The sequence below is a fragment of the Vigna umbellata genome, chromosome 3, assembly GCF_029865625.1.
Source record: "Vigna umbellata cultivar VRB3 chromosome 3, Vumbellata_1.0, whole genome shotgun sequence".
Taxonomy (NCBI): Eukaryota; Viridiplantae; Streptophyta; class Magnoliopsida; order Fabales; family Fabaceae; genus Vigna; species Vigna umbellata.
Genome location: NC_142167.1, coordinates 48525176 through 48547721, shown reverse-complemented (window position 1 = coordinate 48547721; position 22546 = coordinate 48525176). Strand labels below are relative to the sequence as shown.

At 33.3% G+C, this 22546-nt stretch overlaps 2 protein-coding genes across 2 annotated transcripts; both read left to right on the top strand.

The window, feature by feature from the left end:
- The first annotated feature begins 180 nt into the window (after window positions 1–180).
- LOC124837128 (putative RNA-dependent RNA polymerase 1) lies at window positions 181–7286 on the top strand. Its single transcript, XM_047312422.2, has 5 exons — window positions 181–270; window positions 1602–2149; window positions 2600–4488; window positions 5618–5768; window positions 6299–7286. Exons 2-5 carry the CDS (start codon window positions 1628–1630, stop codon window positions 7130–7132), a joined length of 3396 nt encoding a protein of 1131 aa, XP_047168378.1. The 5' UTR covers window positions 181–270; window positions 1602–1627; the 3' UTR covers window positions 7133–7286.
- A 7760-nt stretch (window positions 7287–15046) lies between these two features.
- Window positions 15047–17873, top strand: LOC124837126 (loganic acid O-methyltransferase-like). Its single transcript, XM_047312420.2, has 3 exons — window positions 15047–15127; window positions 16665–17321; window positions 17529–17873. Exons 1-3 carry the CDS (start codon window positions 15056–15058, stop codon window positions 17871–17873), a joined length of 1074 nt encoding a protein of 357 aa, XP_047168376.2. The 5' UTR covers window positions 15047–15055.
- The last annotated feature ends 4673 nt before the right edge of the window (window positions 17874–22546 follow it).

Below are 22546 nucleotides of genomic sequence, written 5' to 3'. Positions count from 1 at the left end.
TCTATTTGTTATTTTGTGACTATATGGAAAGAGATGGGTATCTGGTGCGGTAAGCTACAATGAAATCCTTGCAAATTAACCGTTGTGATTTTTATGTCTTTTGGACTACCTAAAATCCACACCGTTACAGTGTCCTACCATTCATAAATTCCAAACGTTTATTTTAAGAAAATCTATATAAATTCCTTTACTCACTACACTTCATGGCTTGACTTTGGTCTTTTCTCATTCTCAGTCTGTATAGTTGATGCCTTCAGTCTTCAATATTGGGTAAGTTTCAGATTCTTCATTCTTTTGCTCATTCTTTTTGTGGGTATGTTCTTGATCACTTGATAATGCTTACTTAATCCCAAAGTCTTTATCTTGTCACTGATAGTAAGTTATGTTCTCATGGTTTCATGACTGAAGTGTGAGGATGTGCATTGCACACCGAGAATGTCTTGATGGTTGTGAATACTTTTGTTGTTGTTTATTTCTTTCTTTGTTTTCGCGTATTGGGTCATCTTCCGAGATATGTTTGATCGTAAGGTTTTTTTTTCTTAGTTTAAGCAAAATGGAGAACAACATATTTATTGGATTTTGTACCAAAATATTATAGCTGTTCTGATGGTGTTCCAAGAGGTCGAGACAGTTTTTCTGATACAACTTAATGGGTTTTATGTCTAGCCATTACTTTCATGGGTTTTTCTTTCTTTCTTAGTTTTTAAGGTGATATATTTTTTCTGAAAGAAAATGTCATAAGTGATGCCGTGAGAAAATAAGAGAAAAATGTAAAGAAAATTGCGTGAAAAGAAAATGAAAGAAAAACTATCAGTTTCTTGGTTCTGTGTTTCTGTTCTGAATTTTCTGCGTATCGTTATATCAATGTCCTGGATTGTGTTACTGAACATGGCTGGACTATATGAACTCTTTGCATATTTAAGAATCAAAGCGAAAGAGTTCAGTTACTTTTTAGGAAACTCAGTGACCTCAAGAATGCAATATGGTATCTATAGGGACTTCATTTTGTTTCTAAAACTTTTGCTGCTTGGAAAATAAATTGCAGTTTCGAAAGACATCACTTTACATTGTATGACATCATACATATGTTTTCCTGACTATGGTTTGACTGTAAGGGTTTTTGCATATTTAAGTTACATTCTTAACGTTCTGTGTAAGGAGGATACATTTTGAACCTCCACTTTCCTTCTGAGGGTATGCTGGATTTTAATGTTAGTCATTAGTTTGGAACTCTTTCTTCAGTTTGTATCTGCAAGAATATTTGGATAATCACATGCAATAAAGAACTGAACGTGTGAAAACATGTTGTTTCTCAACTAGGCCTACACTGAACTTATGTTTAGTCATTCAGAGAAACTTCAGTCATAAGGAAGTCATTAAGTTGTTGCAGATGTAGAGGTCATAAATTTAACAAATTGTGTGTATATATGCATTAAATATATAATGTCATGTATATGTACTTGAATAACATTCAGAAACTTTCACTGCTTTATTCATTAGAAATCTGTGAATCTCCTTGTTAATCCAAATAGATATCTTTTAATTACTCGGTGTGACATTGCTGTTTCATATTCTAAATTTTTTCTTGTTCTTCTGTCCAGGTAAGGCAAAAGAGTTTGCATTTAGGATGGGTAAAACAATTGAGTTGTATGGATTTCCTATTCCTGTTACAGCGGCTCAAGTGAAGATATTTGTAGAGAATTTTACTGGTGAAGGAACTATCCAAAAATTGAAGGTAAGACATGGCAAAGGTCGGGTTCCAAGAGCATTCGCTATTATTCAATTCACCACAGAAGAATTTGCTACATCTATGATGTCGAGGGCTAATAACGTTTCAAGAGCATTGCGGTATGGAACCGCTTATTTAAAAGCTCGGGTAATGGAAAGAGATATTGAAAAGATAAGTGAGAATGTGACTAGTTTGGAAGGTGTGAAACTGTATTTTGGCTGTCAGATCTCTAAAGGAAGGTTTGCTGTTTTGGAGAGAATGCAGAATGTCAGTTTAAGTTTTGGGAGTGGAAAGAGAAAGGTGGAGTTGAAATTTTCACGTGACTTTGTGCAATACAAACTTCAGCTTTCATACGAGAACATTTGGAAGGTTGAGCTGCTTCGACCACGGGATAAAACTGCACGTTATCTCCTTGTTCAGGTAGTCAAATTTATTTTTTATTAGCTTAAGACAAATTTGATTTCTTAGTGAACTTATTGATGGGTATGTTAAAAAAATAATGCTACTGTGAATTGGAGTAGAATCATGACAAATACATTGCTTGGGTTTTGAATCCAGGGATCTGCAATTGGAGTATGGAATTATTAACTTGTTAGTTTTGCTTGCTAAAGCACTAGTTAAATCCTTCGCATGCCATAGCATCTTGGTCAACGAGAACTCATTTAACAAAAATAAGAAACATAACAACAGAGCACAAAACATGTGAAATGAGGAGGACATGTAGCTATTTATTGCATTAGATTTTACTTAAAGCTAACTACTTCAACTCTCATTATGAATAGTTTCAATTTCTATGATTCTCTTTGTATTTAGCTAGTATTGCTGTGATTGACAAATGCTGAATCTTATTCATTTTGCTTCAATTGCTAGTTACTTGGTGCTCCCCGGATATTTGAGAACGACCCATTTACGTGCACTGATGAATATGACAATATGTTTGAGGATCCTTTGTACAACTACCACAAAGATGTCCCTGATGAGCAATGGACAAGAACAACAGATTTCACTACGGGTTGTTGTATTGGGCAGTCCTCAGCCATATGTCTGGAGCTTCCTAGTGGCCAGAATTTGCCAAATTTCAAGGATATCTTTGCTTATTACGAGCAAAGTGAGGGGCAATACACATTACAGGCAGGAGTTCCCTTTTCTCAAAATGGGAGTCTTGTCCCCATTGTTGCTCCTCGAGGTGTTGAAATACCATTTGACATCTTGTTCAAAGTCAATTCATTGGTTCAGCACGTATGTCTAACTGGACCTGCACTCGATGATGACTTCTATCGCTTGGTTGATCCGCGCAGAATTCCCCTTGATTTTATTGAAAATGCTTTGGAAAAAATGTACTACTCTAAGGAATTCTGTTATGATCCCACAAAGTGGTTGACTGAACAGTACAAAAGGTACCTTCAATCAAATTCAAAGAAAGGTCCTCGGTCCCCTGCAATATCTTTGGATGCAGGGTTGGTGTATGTTCGCAGGGTTCAGATCACACCTTGCAAAGTTTACTTTTGTGGTCCAGAGATTAACGTCTCAAATCGTGTTCTCCGTCATTTCCATGAACATTTAGATAACTTTATACGTGTTTCATTTGTCGATGAGGAGTTGGATAAACTGTTTTCAACTGATCTATCATCACGTGCACAGAACAAGAAAACTGACTTGTACACGAGAATTCTTGACATCCTTAAAAATGGTATAATTATTGGCAATAAGAAGTTTGAATTTCTAGCATTTTCATCAAGTCAGTTGCGGGAAAACTCTCTCTGGATGTTTGCTCCTACAGGGACTGGATGCACTGCCGAATACATACGGAAATGGATGGGAGATTTTAGCCAGATTAGGAATATTGCAAAATATTCTGCTAGGCTGGGACAATCTTTTGGTTCATCTACTGAAACTCTAAGCGTCCCTAGGCATGAAATTGGAATTATTCCGGATGTTAAGAGGACTTCTGGTGGAAAGGAATATGTCTTCTCTGATGGTATTGGGAAAATTTCTCTTGAATTTGCAAAGAAAGTGGCTAAAAAATGTGGCTATGATTGCACCCCATCTGCCTTTCAGATTCGTTACGGTGGTTACAAAGGAGTTGTAGCTGTTGATCCAACATCACATTATAATTTATCACTGAGGAATAGCATGCAGAAGTATGATTCAGATAACACGAAGTTAGATGTTTTGGGTCGTAGTAAGTTTCAGCCGTGTTATCTGAATCGACAGTTAATTACTCTGTTATCCACTCTTGGCATCAGGGATGATGTTTTTGAGAAAAAACAAAGAGAAGCTGTGGATCAACTGAACACTATACTAACAGATTCATTGAAGGCACAGGAAGTTCTGGACTTGATGTCTTCTGGGGAGATCACCAATGTTCTGAAGGAGATGCTCATTTGTGGCTACAAGCCTAATGAGGAACCATTCCTTTCAATGATGCTGCAAATATTTAGGGCGTCAAAACTGTTGGAATTAAGACTCAAGTCCAGGATCTTTATTCCGAAAGGAAGAGCAATGATGGGATGTCTAGATGAAACTTGTACCTTGGAATATGGTCAAGTATTTGTGCAGTTTTCTAGCAATAGGCTGCAGAATCTATCTGATGATACTGATTCCTATGATTTGCCAAAAAGTTATATGGTTAATGGTAAGGTGGTAGTAGCAAAAAACCCTTGCTTGCACCCTGGTGATGTGCGTGTTTTACAAGCTGTGGATGTGCCAGCTTTGTACCACATGGTGGACTGTGTAGTTTTCCCACAAAAAGGAAGAAGGTAATAGCTTAAATATTTCTATTTCTATTAGTTTTCAACACTATCTTATGGATTGATTTAACATTTAAAGATTGTGTACAACAAAGATTTTACAGTCTCTAAAATTCAAATAAATGAGAGTGGTGGAATAATGTTTTCGTGGCTTTTATGTTTATTATGCGTGTTAAAAAATGTTTGTGTTTTTTGAGAATCTTGGGTTGGAACTCAGAATCTACTGGAATTAAAGGGACCAAGGGAATGAGTAGAAATAAAAGATAACCCTTTTACATTAAAACACTTGCAACTCAAAACAGAGAAGATATATTTAGGAGTGCTTGATGCACCTCCAAAATTTCATGTTACATTTAAAAGATGTAGAAAGCAACAAGCTACACTTTAGAGAGCTAAAACTGGTTGGAACACACTCACACACAACTTACACACAGCTCACACAGCTCATTATTCTAACGAAAACTTTCCTCTAACTATCCACCAACATTTATCTCTCAAATGCTGCATGTGTATAGAAAGGAAAAAGGAGGGTAGCCATCAAGTTGCTTAGTAATACATGAATTTTCAGCATAGGCTTTTAGTAACAAATATTTATTTTCACATTGGATGGTTGGGGGTTGCTCAGTATGTATTGAAAATCATTCTAAATAAATATAAATTTCATGTTGTTTGCTCTGCTATATTTGAAGTTGTTGCATTATTTTATTCTATTTTTCTTGGGTAGGTGTCAATTTTGTTTTTCATAGAGCATTGCTATTGCTATACTATATAGTTGGCGGATCCTTTTTGTACTGCTAGGCCGTTGGAGTTTACTTGTTTCTTGAAATAATCCTGCAGTCATTTTAGTTTTGCTCTTTGTTTCTGTTTGTTGTTACTTGAGCAACCATGAGTATGAAATCGTATTGCAAGTACATATTATCCGTTAATGTATGTTCTGCCTTCTGCACTGGGCATTGACTTGTTCTGAGAGTTTTGTTCAGCATGTACCTAATGCTTATTTCAAGATTTTGTCTTTCATAATCTGTCTAGATTTCTGCTGTAAATTGAAATGGTAACATTTTGGGTAGGTAAGTGTTTTATAATTTCCTTTTAACTGTGGTGTATTGATACCACTCTGATAACTGATTTTTAATATTAGACCTCATCCAAATGAATGTTCGGGAAGTGATCTGGATGGAGATATCTACTTTGTTTGTTGGGACCCTGAGTTGATTCCTTCCCGCCAAATCCCACCAATGGACTATACTCCTTCCCCAACTACAGAGCTGCATAGATGTGTGACAATTGAGGTATCATTCTCAAAGCTTGACATCCATAGGCAATTTTTTATGTAATCTTAGCATTTTTTTCGTATTACAACCGTTACCTTGATAGAATAGATTATGTGGTTGCTTAATAACACCATTACATTTACATCTGGTTATGACAAACTTATTTTTTAAGTTGCATTGCTTGTCTTTTTGTACCTCCATTTTTTCAGTGACCATGTACATTTTTGTCTCTAAAATTTCACCCTTTGTTTTGTAGCTATCATCATTGTTTAGTATTTTTACTCGTGTCCTATAGTTAAAAAATATTTGTCCCCTTAATTCTATAGGTTTTTAGGGACTACCAAAATTGTGGTGAAAATTTTGTTTAGTTTTAGTGTAAAATTTTGATTGGAGAATTTTCTTGTTAAGCTAAAATTTTTGTACATTTCATGACTCATGATCCTCCCTCATCTTCTCCATCTCCTCTTTATATTCCTTTTTTCTTGTATTCGTTTTGTCCTGCAGCATAAAATTGTGTATAGAAGTTTGTGACTGTTTTCTTTGTGCAGGATGTTCAAGAGTACTTTACCAATTACATTGTGAATGACAGTCTGGGAATAATTGCCAATGCACACACTGTCTATGCTGACAGACAACCAGGAAAAGCCATGTCTGAAGAATGTCTTAAGCTTGCAACGCTGTTTTCAACAGCAGTCGACTTTCCAAAAACTGGTGTTCCAGCTGTTATTCCTCGTGAACTGTATGTCAAAGAATATCCCGACTTCATGGAGAAGTCTGACAAAGTCACCTATATATCGCCTAATGTAATAGGAAAGCTCTATAGGGAAGTTATGAAAACAATTTCATCAAGTGATGGTGGCTCTGTTTCATCCTTCACCCTAGAGGTCGCGAGAAGGTCTTATGACGCTGACATGGAAGTTGATGGCTTCATGGATTATGTTGATGATGCTTTCTATTACAAAACCAATTATGACTACAAGTTGGGAAATCTCATGGACTACTATGGCATCAAAACTGAAGCTGAAATCCTCAGCGGTAATATCATGAAACTGTCAAAATCCTTCAACAAAAGGAGGGATGCAGAATCAATCAATATGGCTGTGAGGTCCCTAAGGAAAGAGGCCCGGTCTTGGTTCAATGAGGGTAGCAATGGTGTGGATTCTGGAAGTGGTGATGATGCATATGCAAAAGCTTCTGCTTGGTACCATGTTACTTATCATCCTAGTTACTTGGGTTTGTACAACGAAGGAATGAAGAGGGATCATTATCTGAGTTTCCCATGGTGTGTTTACCCTCAGCTTCTCCAAATCAAGAAGGAGAAAGTCTCCAACAGAATGTACTCTTCGGCATACAGATTGAGTGGGTTGCATTTGAATGGATAACTCTGGACTCTGCATTCCCTGTTTTCTACTTGGATTTCTGGGGCACTGATTACAACTATGAGTGTTTGTTTCATGGAATAGATGTAGATATTGCGTAAGTATGAAGGACTTCCTTTGTGTAAATGTGGCTTTTAATGATTTCGTTGCAGCATCCTACATTAATCTTACACTTATGTTAGTTGTAGAAAGAGTTATGAGAAGCGTTACTTACTAAGGAGAAAAAGAAAAGAAAAACTCTCGACGAAAACTTTTGCGTAATATCAGCTTCACTTTTTGGAGCATTTAGCAAGCCAAATAGGAAAATGGGTAAATAAATATTAATAAATATTACTAAATATTACTTTTAGAAAAATTACAATCTTGATATAAAAATTTTAATTATTTTAATTTTATTTGAACTTTGTGTAATTGAACTAATCTTTATATATTTATGAATTATTCTTGTAAATATCCATACATGTTATTTTAATTTTCTTTTATATATACCAACTTTTATTCTTTTTTAATTACATTATCTATAGTTAGATATGTTTATTTTTAATACGATAAAAAACATTACTTAATACAACAATTTTAATTTTGTTAATAACCGAAGTACTCAAACATAATTAATATTTAATAATTTTCATATATTATTAAAAAATAACGTTAATATATAATTAATATTGAAAAAATATTTTATTTTATTCTTTAAATTTAAATTTTTTAATTAAATTATAAATTAATGTTAATGATTTTATTTAAATATATGTAACAGTCATTAAAGACAAACAAAAGAGATATTCAAATATATTAAGTACTAATAAAATTAAAATAAAACCAGTTATATTGTAGTTCTTTTGTTATATTAAAAGTAAAAAACATGACATATTTATTTATATTGAATACTTATTTACTAGACTAAAAAACAGTTTTAAACAAGGATAATCATACTTTAACAACATTTTTTTTACAACATTTTAATATTATCTACGTGTTATTTTATGATTTGTTCAAAATTATTTCACAATTAATAATAGTAATTATAAACATCAATATAGACCAATCACAAAATGACACGTAAATGGTGTTAAAATGTTAAAAATCAAAATATCATCATCTTTGAATAAAGACCAAGGGATAAAAATTATTTAAAGATAGATAACAAATGAATAATTTTATCAAATCATTATAAAAAATACACTTTTTTCCCTAAGCCCTACACTATATATTATTCCATGCCTATGTGTAGGATAGGATGACCTGGATTAAGACCTAAAGGAGATGCTTTTTAACGTGAACAGTACAAACCCCCACTACTTATAGAATTACAATAATGGGGATTCCTTTCTTTGGTAACGTGAAATTTGTAACTACTGTCATTAATTATATATATTACCCATCACCATTCAACATTTATATCTATATTTCTTTACTATTCAAAACTTACGAGTCTCGAAGCATCATGTTTAATCAACATATTAAAATGCTTCCTTAAACTCAGCATTTCACTGTTCTTTTCAGCTGCTTCCTTAAACTAAGCATCTTTCTATTTTGTTTCTTAATCGTGAAATGCACTGCTGCTTACAGGGCAACATCTCTATGTTTATTTACGATTTATTATTTTTTTTATCAATAATAAAGAATATATTAATGATGAACGTAATTTTACTATTTTATGAAAGAAAAATAAATATAATTCTACACGTAAATGAATAAAGATTCATAAATAAATAGATTGAAAATAGAAATGCAATAATGTACTTAAATAAAGTAATTTATTTTCACTCAAGTTTTATCGTATTCAGTTAAGTTACTTTTTTTTTTATAATTCCTAATATTTTACATAGCTTATATGATCTTCAACTAAATAGGTTTAGATTTTTGTTTTTCGTCATGTAGTAGATATTAGGAAAATGACGTTTTTCTTTCTTTGATAACAAATAAATTGTAGTTTATCTTTGCAAATTTTCATTTTTGGCTATGCATAAACTATGATTAATTTCGAGGTTAAACATTTAGATGTATAAATAATTACAATAGACGGTTAGATAATTCAAAAGTTTGAATAATAATGAAATATTGTAATTTAGTTATTATTAATTTATTACTTGATTTATAGTGAAAGGTATTTTGTAAACTTGAAACTAAGGTATGGTCTAGTTCATCTTCATTTTTCTTACTAAATAATTATTTAGATGTATAGATAATTACAAGAGAGTTACACAATTCAATTTTTTATTAATTAATGAAATCTAGAAATTTAGTTATTATTAAGGGAATTATAGATTGTGAAAGGTATGGTCTAATTCATATGATAGGATGAATATTGAGAATCTTTCGATTCTCTTAACTGTTTTTGACCAAAACAGTTAATGTCTGTTTTGTAATTAATTGCGGTTGTTTTTCTTTCCCTTTTTCCCTTTCTAGGACTCTATATATACTGAGTCCCTTTCCCCTTTCCCGTTTGATGAGAACATACATCTATGTACTTTGAATATATACTCAAATAATAAAAGAAGAAGTTTTTCTTACTCACCGTTTCAAGATCTGCATTTTTGTCTTCTGCACCGTGAGTCTCCGCCGCTGTATCGGAGCTCCTCCGGCCTCCAAGGTTCGCCTCACTCGCTCCCTTCCACCAGAGAAAGCTTCCGACATTTCTCTCTCCGCGTTCTCCTCACGTTGCACAAATGCCACGCATACAATCTTTCAGCTTAAGCTTTCAGTCTGATGGGCCAAAGGTTGACTGGGCCTTAAGTGCACAGTGTCTGACCCAAATCAAGATGGTATCAGAGCAGGTCTAGTACCTGCTCTGCTTCCGTTGCCACTGCTGCGGTTTCTTGTTTTTTTTCTTGGGTCTTTCTTGCTGGGTTCTTGAAGTTTTTTTTTGCTGCCATGGATCAATTTGATCAGTCTTCCAATCCTGCCAGTCCTTTCTATCTACACCCGGGAGAAAACCCAGGTTTGACTCTGATTACGCAAACTCTCAACGAAAATAATTACCCATCCTGGAGCAGAGCCATGAGGAGGGCTCTACTTTCGAAGAACAAAATTAAGTTCATAGATGGGTCCATAAAAAGACCCCAGAAAACTGATGCTGTCTATGACACCTGGGAAAGATGTAATATGATGATTTTATCATGGATAACAAAGACCTTATCTCCACATATCGCTGAGAGCGTCATCTATGTTGAAGAAGCCAAGGAATTATGGGAGGAGCTTAAGGAGAGGTTTTCCAAAGGAGATTATTTCAAAATCTCAGATTTATTACAGGACATACACTCAATTAAGCAAGGGGAACGGGGAATCAGCCAATTTTTCACTGATCTAAAGATATTATGGGAAGAATTAGAATCTTTAAGACCCATCCCTGTTTGCACCTGTGAAAATCCATGCAACTGTGACATGTCCAAGATTATGTTGAAATACAGGGAAATGGAACATGTTATTTGCTTCTTGAAAGGATTGAATGATTCCTACAGTACTGTTAAAACGCAGATCCTCCTGATGGATCCTTTACCCAATATTAACCGTGTCTTCTCTTTGGTTATTCAACAAGAAAGACAAGAAAAGCAAGGTACTACAGAAACAAAAATTCTGGCAAATGTTGCTGATAAAAACGGGAAACCTGAACAAAACTGGAAAAGCCAAGGACGTTTTGCTGGAACTCGTGGACAAGGCAGAGGTAGAGGCAGAAATCAGAATTATGGAAAGCAATGCTCTTATTGTAATAAGATGAATCACACTGTTGATGAGTGCTATTCTAAGCACGGATATCCCCCATGGTACAAGAAAGAAGAAAGGAAGAATGATTGGAATTCTGTTAATGTTAGTCAAAGCAATACTGATTCTGAAAACAATTTGAAGATGCAACAACAGACCAGCAGCAACAGTAATGCCAATCCTTTCACGCCAGAACAGATGCAGAAACTTCTAAAAATGATTGACAACACTGAAGGCTCATCCATTCACAAAATTAATCAAGTTCAGAGGAAGGAGACTGAGAATAAACCAGGTAATTCTTCCTGGGTTATTGACACAGGAGCTACTGACCATGTTACACATGACCAATCCAATTTTATTGCTTTTCACAAAATTAAACCCATATCTATAAAATTACCAAATAAAACTACCATCACTGCTGAATATGCTGGAACTGTCAAGTTTGCTGAGAATTTTATCATTTTCAATGTCCTTTACATACCTAATTTTTGTTTCAATCTTATCTCTGTCCAAAGTCTCATCAAAGACTTGGATTGCAATCTAACTTTTTCTTTTGAGGAATGTCAGATAAGGAAGAATCGTTCATTGAAGACGATTGGATATGCTAAACCATGGAATGGTCTCTATTACTTACAAGAATTCTCTAAGCCAGAACAGAGGGATATTTCAAAGACTGCCTTTTCTTTTAAAAAGACTGATGTGAATCTGTGGCATCTTAGACTAGGACATCCTGGACAGCATGTTGTTAAACATATATGTGAAATGTTCCCTTATGTTAAGACTAATACTGATATTGTCTGTGATACTTGCCACTATGCTAAACAACATAAGTTGCCTTTTACAAAAAGCTTATCTGTTACTACTGAATGTTTTGAGCTTATTCATTGTGATATTTGGGGGCCATTAAACACTATTTCTGTTCATGGGCATAGATATTTTCTTAGTATAGTTGATGATTACAGCAGGCACACATGGATTTTTCTAATGAGTAATAAAGGACAAACCAAAACCTTACTACAGAGTTTTGTCATTAAAGTCAAGAATCAGTTTAACAAAATGATAAAAATCATTAGGTCTGACAATGGACCAGAATTTAACTGTGTCAGTTTCTATGATATGCATGGAATTGTTCATCAGAAAAGTTGTGTTGAGACACCTGAACAAAATTCTGTAGTTGAAAGAAAGCATCAACATATACTCAATGTGACACGAAGTCTTATGTTTCATTCCAACATACCTAAAGTTTACTGGTCTTATGCTATTGGACATGCTGTATACTTGATAAATAGACTGCCTTCTTTAACTCTAGGACATAAAACTCCTCATGATATACTCTACAATCTACCACCTGCCTACTTAGATCTCAAAGTCTTTGGATGTTTATGTTTTGCTTCTACACTTGAAAATAATAGAAACAAGTTGGATCCTAGGGCTAGAAAAGGAGTATTCCTAGGATATAAAAGTGGTGTTAAAGGCTATATTGTTTTAGACATAAATACCAAAGAACTCTTGGTTAGCAGAAATGTCGTGTTCTATGAAGAAGTGCTGCCCTATAAGAACCTTCCAGGTAATCAGCAAAGCATAGACAATGAGAAGGATGAAGATGAGTTCTTAACTGATTTATCCAAAGATTACTATCCTACTGATGAAGAGCACTCTGATGAGCAAGAAGGAATTAATCAAGAGGAAGAACTGCAGAATCCTACTGTCACAAACAACAGTCAGGAAAACTACAGATACAGAAGACCAGAAAGGATTAGAAGGACTCCTGCCTATCTAGAAGATTACATCCACCAGGTGAATCAATCCTTGACTGTTAAAAATAGTTTTAAAACTCCCTATCCGATAGCTAATCTTCTATGTTGTGATAACTTGTCAGAGAAACACACCAAATATATCATGGCTGTTACTGAAAATAAGGAGCCTCGGACCTACAATGAAGCTAAAGACAAGAAGGAATGGATAGAAGCTATGCAGAGAGAAATTAAAGCCTTGCAGGACAACAATACTTGGGTTTTAACTCAACTACCATCTGGAAAAACTCCTATAGGATGCAAGTGGGTATACAAAACAAAATTTAGAGCTGATGGAAGCATTGAAAGGTATAAGGCTAGGTTGGTGGCAAAAGGGTATACCCAACAAGAAGGAATAGATTATCTAGACACTTTTTCTCCTGTTGCAAAACTCACCACTGTCAGACTTTTAATAGCCATAGCTGCTTCAAGTAATTGGTTCCTACACCAATTGGATGTGGACAATGCGTTTCTTCATGGTGACCTCAATGAAGAAATTTATATGCAACCTCCTCCAGGACTAAGTACTCATACAAAGGGACAGGTTTGCAAATTAACTAAATCCTTATATGGCTTAAAGCAAGCAAGCAGACAATGGTTTGAAAAATTGTCCTCTTATCTAATCTCTGTTAAATATAAACAGTCTAAGTCTGATCACTCATTATTCACTAAACGAATTGGTACATCTTTCACTGCACTTCTTGTCTATGTGGATGACATTGTGTTGGCAGGAAATTCCTTGGAAGAAATCAATTCTATCAAAGAGCTTCTACATAATAAATTTCGCATAAAAGATCTTGGTGAACTCAAGTACTTTCTCGGCCTTGAAGTGGCTAGGTCTAAAAAGGGAATTCACTTGTGCCAGAGAAAATATACTTTAGACATTCTTGAAGAAACAGGAATGGAGGGATGCAAACCCTCTACTACTCCCTTTCTCAGAGACACTAGTCCATTATACAAATTGGACAGCCAACTTGATGACCCTGGACCCTACAGAAGATTGATAGGGAAGTTACTCTACCTTACCAACACTAGACCTGACCTATGCTATACTATTAACTTACTAAGCCAATTTATGCAATTTCCTACAGAACACCATTATAGAGCTGCTCAGCATGTGCTCAGATACCTCAAATCTACTCCTAATGAAGGATTGTTTTTCGCCGCTGACTCTCCTATGCACCTGAAAAGTTTCAGTGACTCTGATTGGGCTAGTTGTCCTAACACTAGAAGATCAACTACAGGATTTTGTGTTTTCATTGGGACATCTCTCATTTCCTGGAAGTCTAAGAAACAGAAGACTGTTTCCAGATCATCCACTGAGGCCGAATACCGAGCTCTAGCTGCTACTGTATGTGAAATACAGTGGCTCCACTATTTGCTTAAAGACCTTCAAATTGAAGAATCTGGAGTGCCTATCCTATATTGTGACAACAAGTCTGCTCGCCACATTGCTCATAACCAGAGCTTTCACGAACGGACCAAGCACATTGAGCTTGATTGTCACGTTGTTCGTGAAAAGATCCAGGAAGGGCTACTGCATCTTCTCCCTGTACGATCCGATGAACAGCTGGCCGACGTCTTCACCAAATTTCCGCATCGCGTCAACTTCAAACATATCATTCCCAAGCTTGGACTGGTCAATATACATAGTCCAGCTTGAGGGGAGGGTATTGAGAATCTTTCGATTCTCTTAACTGTTTTTGACCAAAACAGTTAATGTCTGTTTTGTAATTAATTGCGGTTGTTTTTCTTTCCCTTTTTCCCTTTCTAGGACTCTATATATACTGAGTCCCTTTCCCCTTTCCCGTTTGATGAGAACATACATCTATGTACTTTGAATATATACTCAAATAATAAAAGAAGAAGTTTTTCTTACTCACCGTTTCAAGATCTGCATTTTTGTCTTCTGCACCGTGAGTCTCCGCCGCTGTATCGGAGCTCCTCCGGCCTCCAAGTTTATATATCCTATTTATATTTTATAATTTGAGTTTATTTTTAGTTGATAAGACATCTCCAATAATAATTAATATTTATCTTTTTTTGAATTAGCATCTCCAACAACCATTGATACGAAGTTTCAAGAGTTTTGAATAGTGATATGTTATATTATTCCAAACCATGGTCATGATGGTACAAACAATGGTCCCAAAGGGTTGAGGCTATAAAGCCATAGGAATGACATTTTTTATGCCTTTTTGTATTCTTTAATTTATCTTCAAAAGCGAATCTGAACTTCCTCAGACAACCATCAAAGGATAAAAGGGTAAATAAACTTCACATTACATTAATGCAAGCTTCTATGGTGTTGGTGTTTCCACCATGTCAATTTCATTCTATATAAACTATTCCATAGATGAATGCAATGGCAGAGTTCTACATAATGGATCATCAATCACACCAAATTTTTGGAGATGACAAAGTGAAAATGGTGATCAACACATTACCACCAAATGGGGGAAGTGGCACATTCAGCTACTTCAAAAACTCTTACTTTCAGGTACACACATCAATGTCCCTTTCATCAACTAAATTGAGAAAATAAATTAATATAAAGTTACAAAGTTTTTGGGAGATTCTAAATTTTTGAAATTGGAAAAGCCTTGAATTCTAAATGAGTAATGATATCATGACACACTTTTACATTCATTTGACACAACCATTGTAAATTTTTGTATTGTTTCATGAAAGAAGAGAGTAAAAAGTAAGTAAGGATACTGTCAAATGAATGTAAAAGATTTAGGTGTGTCGAAGAATCTTTACTCATTATAAATGCATAGATCTCATTGTTTTCAAGGTTCATATACGCGTGTGTTTATATATTAAAGAGTTATGAACACCAATGCATTTAAATTTTGAAGTTATTGTTACCCTTTAATTTTGAATTTGAAACTTCGGAAGGCAAAAATACCTCAAAGAAGAATTTTTTGAACAGTTTTTGGAGTGTATTTTCCTTTTCTTTCACACTTGATTATGTGAGGAATCTTTGAGAAAGTGTTGTGTGAGATATTTTTGTGTGTCTTGAGATGTAAACTATAATTTTGGATTGAACTATAAGGTTGATGAGAAAGTACTTGTCTACTATGTCGTTTCCCTTTTGGGATTCAGATTCAATAGGTGGTGGAATTTAACATTGATTCCTTGTATGAAGACTAATTATTACTACTTTATGCACTTTTCATGTCACTGTTATGATTTTCTGTATCAAGTTGAGCTTAATTAATGAGCATGGTAATTAGTTATTAATTAATTGCGGTTGGCATCCCTAATTGTCCTTTATAAGTGGAAAAGAAACATCAATTTCTTTTTCTAATCTTTGAATCTACTTTTTAGAGTTTAAACTTTTCATAAATGATGTTATTCTTTTACTTAACTGTTTCGAGGAAAAACACAAACAAAATTAGTTTTAAATTCCTACTTTTAATTTGCACTTGTCAAAATTTAATTAATTGTTATTGTCCATTTTCTCACCATTCACAGGACAGATCCCAGATTTCCCAACGCATAAAATCGGCATAGTCAAATTGTCAAATGCTTGTTTCTAAATTGATAAAAGTATTTTAATTGCTAGCTAATTATTGAAAATAAATTATATAAAATATTTTACTACCAACATGTTTCCAGCAACTTTTATAATGAAAAATAATTCTTTCACACACTTAAACTTTTTATATTTAATGCTATACTTCTTACTTTTTTCTCTTTTCTTTTTTTAAAAATATAAAATTTTACATTTTTATAACTATTTTATCCTTATATCCTTTCTCAAATGAATATAAAAAGTATGTTATGGTACCATTATTTTTTTATAAAAGTTTTGGACCAAAGTAACACAACTTGGTTCGCATATTCTCTTAATTAAATACTTAATTAAAATTTTCATCGCATTTCTTCCATATACATAAATCAATGTATATGCTAATAGAGGGTGTTGGTGAAAAAAATATAGTTATTGTTTGTAATGTTCTTTATAAACATTAAGAAAGTTTGAAAGCAAATGTTGAAAAAATGTCATTCTAAAGAAAAAATGCTTGTAGAAACGAAGTTCAAGTGTTGAAGAGAGTAAGATTGAAGAAGAAATCCAGAAGAAGCTGGATATGGAAAAGATAGCTTCTGCTTCAAACATGATTATTCGTGTGGTGGATTTAGGATGTGCAACTGGTCCAAACACGATCATGACTGCACAAAGTGTGGTTGAAGCCATGAAACACAAGTACAAAACACAATGTCCGAACACCGAAACAGCACCAGAATTTCATGTCTTCTTCAACGACCTACCATCGAATGATTTCAACACCCTTTTCACCAGTTTGCCAAAAGATGGAAACTTTTTCGCATGTGGTGTTCCTGGTTCTTTCTACAATCGCTTGTTCCCTGAATCATCCATTCATTTTGCACATTCAACTTATGCGCTGCACTTTCTTTCAAAGTCACCTGAAGAGACGAACGAGGCTGCATGGAACAAAGGTAGAATTCACTACACAAGTGCTTCCAGGGAAGTGGTCGATGCATATGCAACTCAATTTGCCAGAGATGCAGGGAACTTCTTCGATGCTAGGGCTATGGAACTTGTGCCAGGTGGCATGTTGGTCATAGTCATGCAAGGTGTTCCCAATGGCATGCCTTATTCTCACATCATCAATGGTATGCTGTTTGATTGTATGGGATCTATCCTCATGGACCTTTCCAAGGAGGTAATCACCATTTTCATTTCTTTCTTCCATGTGCTGCATGCATGTCAGAATGAAAGTAGTTTCAATATCAACAAATTTTGCAATAAAAAATGATAGAAAAGGATAAAATGTTTTATGAAATAGTATAATTTAACTCTGAAAAATCGATTTTTATAATGTAATAACAGAAAATAATTAACCCTAATGTTTATATTTTTATTTTGACAGGGGCTATTTGATGAGTGTGAAGTTGATTCCTTCAATTTTCCTTACTATGCACCAAGTCCAGAGGAGATGAGAAAGGTGATAGAAAAGAATGGAAGGTTCAGCATTGAAAGAATGGAACTAACAGATCCAGCACCATGGTTAAAGAACATGGACCAGGTAATACCTCAATGGATACTTCATGTCAGGGCTGCAATGGAACCGATTTTCACCACACGATTTGGAGATCAAGCCACACATCAAATGTTCCAACGCCTCACCAAACAATTGTTAGACAAACGTCAACTGCTCGAAACTAAATACAGGGAAAAAATTCAGCTTTTTCTTGTTTTAAGGAAAAACGACTGACTGCACTTTATTTTTAGGTTATGCATGCTTCAAATCAATCTTGCTTTTGTTAACTTAGATGATGTAATGCTCGTTTTATCTTTTCTAATTTTCTATTTCACACTGGGCTTGAGTCAAGCAGGTTCATCTTTGTACTTTGTTTTTCTCTAAATGAATAAGCTTTTTTAAGTTTTTTTTTTTCTTTTCAATATTTGCTCTCCGATACACTTAATATATAGCACTAAACTTTACCAATTCTTTGATGTTTTTTTTAAAAAAATATTTGCAGAAAACAAAAGTACTACAGCAAAGATCAAACATTAATTAAAGTTGGGGTGATTTGCTAACAGTATATTAAATGAAGAAAAAAAATTAACATCTTCGTAGAATTTTTTCTATTACTTATATACACAAATGCAGTGTAGATTTTCATACGTAAAAATGGTGGAAAACTAAGCATAACGCCACAAATTATGAGGATGAAGCTCAAGCTGTCGATACAAACCTGGCTCCTATTCATAACCATGTCATATTTATTAAAGAGATTAAATCTCTATTTTGAATTATAACTCAAACTTACGAAAAAGTAAAGGAGATTCCTCTATCACTAGTGGAAAAATAGATTCTATGACAGACTATTATGAGAGGTGAAATCCACCTATCATAATACATTGATAGGTGATAATTTTGTAATAAAATTAAGATATATTATGACGTATTTTAAGAAATCTATCATAATAGGTGTAGCGGTGATATTTTTGTAATAAAAGTTACATATATTATGACAGGTAAAAGGCCACCTGTCATAATAAATTGGGTGCGGTGACAAAAAGGAAATTATGGAGAAAACATATTATGATAGATATTAAAACACCTAACATAATAGGTGCAAAACCCCTTCTTTCAATCTCGCTGTCCCCAGCGCACAACATTTCATTTCTTCCAACTCGTCTCACACAACTTTTCTTCCAACTCGTCCGCACAACTTTTCTTTCTCTTCACCATTTCGTTTCTTCCAATCTCGTCACACAAAACATTTTTTTCTCTCATCCCAGAGCACAGAACACACTCACACATCTGGAAACCCTAAATGCCTTGAAGCCTCCACACCGCACACACTAGTCGGAGCATCCACGCTGTCGACACGCCTCCACGTCGTCTCTTGGTGACCGCTGAGGATTGTGAGCTTCCAATCATCGATCTTAACCGCTTAGAGGACAGTGACGAGACTATGAGGGAAGAGTGCAAGTCGCACATTGCTAGGGCTTCACAAGAGTGGGGTTTCTTCCAGGTGGTCTCTCTCAGGTACGTCTCTTCACTCAATACTCACTTCTATAAGCTTGTTTTGTCATAGAAGATGACTTGAAGATTAAATGCACTTTGTTGAAAGGACATGAATTGTTTAAATATGCTTTAGTGATAAATCTGTATAATTCTAGTTTCGCAATAATGTGTCTTTCAACTCTATCAAGTGGAACGTCGTCCTGAACATTCGAAGGAGAAAAACTCTATGAGGTGTTTAATGTGTCTCATTAATCTTTTAACATGATTTTATTTAAAAAGTATATATTTCTCTTTGTTACATACTTATTTTTTTATTGGATTATCATCTAATATTATCCGCATTAACGGTTCTAAAACACGGCTCACATAATTTAGGTGAATTATGTAAAGATGTATGATCCATAGAATTCTTTATATAGTTGTAAATCCATAAAATCCTTTAAAAATCTTATAATGTTATATCTTATAAATCCTTTACAATATAAAATACAAAATCTTAATCGTAATAGCTTTTTATTCCAAAAAAAGAACCATTACATTTTCGAAATCTTTTAAATGTACATAAATTCTTTACATAAAAATTTATTTTAAAATCTTAATTGAATACACCTCTTAATTTTTTAGTCACTTCTATTTTTTATATAAAATTAACTAATGACGTATTTAGAGGGGGAAAATGGCCCAGTTTAAAAAATCCAAATGAAATATTTAACGTAAGAGTCTTAAAATTAATATATATATATATAATAAATCTATTAAAAGATTTATATCAATTCTTTAAATATAAAGTATAACTTAAATCGTTAAAAAAAATAATCCTTTACATCATCTTTATATCTAACAATAAATAAATCCATGTAAAAAAATGTCTGTACATTTTTTATAAGGCTGTTTATGTTGCACCTTTTATTATTCAATATAAAATAAATAATTTATATCGCACTTTGACATAAGTAATATGTTTTAGGTTAAACAATAACAAATTCAACATAAGTTTATTTTTATATATTAATGTAGAAAATTTAAAGATAAATTCCAGTTATCATATGATATGTTTCACTCCACACTCATATTTAGCTTGTGAATATTCTCCATTTAAGAGTCATAGTATTCAATCTCATATATAATATTTTAAAAAGCACTTTCTTAATTTTCTAGATGTTTTGGTCAATTATTTATCATGTAATGTGATATATAATTATAACTCAGTTAATGAAATGAGACACGAAATTATTTTGCTTTTCAATTCTACGCATGACTTAATTTAATATCATAAAATCAACTTAAATTTACATTCACTTATATACAATCTTTTTAAAAATTAAATGATGAAAGGTTTCATTCAAAAAATATTGTATTATTTACACCAATTCCACTTCATGCGTATGTCTCTAACCAAAATAACAAACAGTATGAAACTTCTCCAAATAATGTCTTTAGAGGCAACTAAGTGTGCAGGGTTTATTCTGGTGCATCAAATAAAAAAACGTTGTCTTGACAAAAATAAAACACCTAACAAAAGAGAGATTATACAAAGAGACTTGAACTGCTTTTTAGGGTTTAAACTTTTCTTGATGAATGAAGTTAAAAATTCAAGATGTGCATGCATATGGAAGTAAGGTTTTAATTAAATTGTAAGGTATGATTATTAGTTATAAAAGATATTCTTAATACAAAGTACTGCTATGATAGTATATATTCTAAATTATGAACATATGGGTACGAAAGATTCTTATCTTAATATAAGTTTATGTTACAATGGAAATAAGTAGAGTAGTTTGTGTTTCCTACTTTCCTTCAATGTGGAGATAGGGAATAAAAGAGGGTGTGGACCACTAAATTTATGATATTTTGAACATCATAAACCAAAAAGTTAAGGTTTTGTTGTTTTTGGTGAGTTCACATTGAAGCACATGCAAATCCTACTTTTGATTTTCATATATATAATGTCATTCCGTACATAGTATAACATGCTATACCCTATTCTATTCTCCTAGCTATGGATTGTAGGGTGGGGCTTGTTGCTTTCTACCAAGAGGATTAAGTTCATATATTATATGGAAGCATTAAGTTCAAAAAATTCCTCAAAAGAAAAATTGCAAACTAAAATCAGTGCAATGCATTCTTATACTATATGGTGGAGTTGATGAAAGAGTGAAGTGTAATTGTGTTTACTTTATTAGTTTAGGAACCGGTTGATATTGATAAGAATTGAGTAAGTTAATTGACTTTAAAATATTTTTTTATTAATATATAACTTAATTAATTTTATGAAAATATTGTTTTTATTTTTAGATGTTTTCTATGTTAAAGACAAAATTGTCTATAAGATTAATATGTCTAGATGTTATAATATGTTTTGAAGTTTAACAAAAACAACATTAAAAGAAATGAAAATATATGTTCTAATATGTTTTGAAGTTTAACAAAAACAACTTTAAAAGAAATGAGAATATGAGGATGTCATCACTAAAATATTAAGATAGAAAAAACTTAAATAATAAGCTCAAAAATCTAAATACCTAATAACATACGAAAGTCTTAGAAAAACACTTAGGTTTAAAAGAAATGTTATACTAAATGATTCTCAAAGTTAAAGTGTTTATGAGAGTTGAGTTAAAAGTGAAAGCTATAATGTTCCAAAAGGCAATCAAACTCTCAAAAGAATCAAAAAAATGTTTTTGGCAAAAGTCTTCAAAAGTCTCAATCAATATTCCAAAAACTTAGAGGACAAACTTGTTAAACACTCTAGTTGAAGAAAGCAGATCACTAAAGTGTTTACAATAGTCTAAACGATACCATGAGCTAAACATTGTATTTCGTCCAACGATGAAGTCCTTAATCAACAACTGATATCTTAAGAGAAAAGTTTAAATGATAAAATGCTCGTGAAAAGTAGAAAACGTAAAAATCACTTTATTGTTCTGAACAAGCATTAAATGTCATTAAATGTTTAACGTTCAAAAACAACAAAAGTGATAAGAGAATATTTTGTGCAGATCACCTACTACACGCATCTAGTCGAAATATATCATAAGTGGACGTTAGAGAAAAAGAAGTTGTGTCAAGAAAATAATACAACCTACTTTTATCAAAGTACTGAAAAAGCAAGCATGCTCTAACAAGTTGACTTTAACCAATGGTTGCTCCACACGACAAGACAAAAAAGACGCAAGTTTAACAGATATCTTTTGAGAAGTCTTTAAATAGAAGAAGATTTGAAGAAATAATAAAGATAATAGCTTACAAAGAGAATATCATAAGAGACATCGTTGAGAGAAAAAACACATAATAGCTCAAGATCAAAAGAGAATATATGATAAGAGAAAAAGAAAAGAGAAAAACATTTAGCGAGTCAGTAGACAGTATTGTATTGAACATATATCTTCTCTGTGAGAGTAATCGTCTAA

Coding starts and splice junctions, on each gene's coding strand:
- LOC124837128 (XM_047312422.2), top strand. CDS start 1,628: ATGGGTAAAACAATTGAGTTGTATGGATTTCCTATTCCTGTTACAGCG. Junction 2,150..2,599: donor CACGTTATCTCCTTGTTCAG/GTAGTCAAATTT, acceptor TTCAATTGCTAG/TTACTTGGTGCTCCCCGGAT. Junction 4,489..5,617: donor TTCCCACAAAAAGGAAGAAG/GTAATAGCTTAA, acceptor TTTTAATATTAG/ACCTCATCCAAATGAATGTT.
- LOC124837126 (XM_047312420.2), top strand. CDS start 15,056: ATGGTGATCAACACATTACCACCAAATGGGGGAAGTGGCACATTCAGC. Junction 15,128..16,664: donor TCAAAAACTCTTACTTTCAG/GTACACACATCA, acceptor AAATGCTTGTAG/AAACGAAGTTCAAGTGTTGA. Junction 17,322..17,528: donor TCATGGACCTTTCCAAGGAG/GTAATCACCATT, acceptor TTATTTTGACAG/GGGCTATTTGATGAGTGTGA.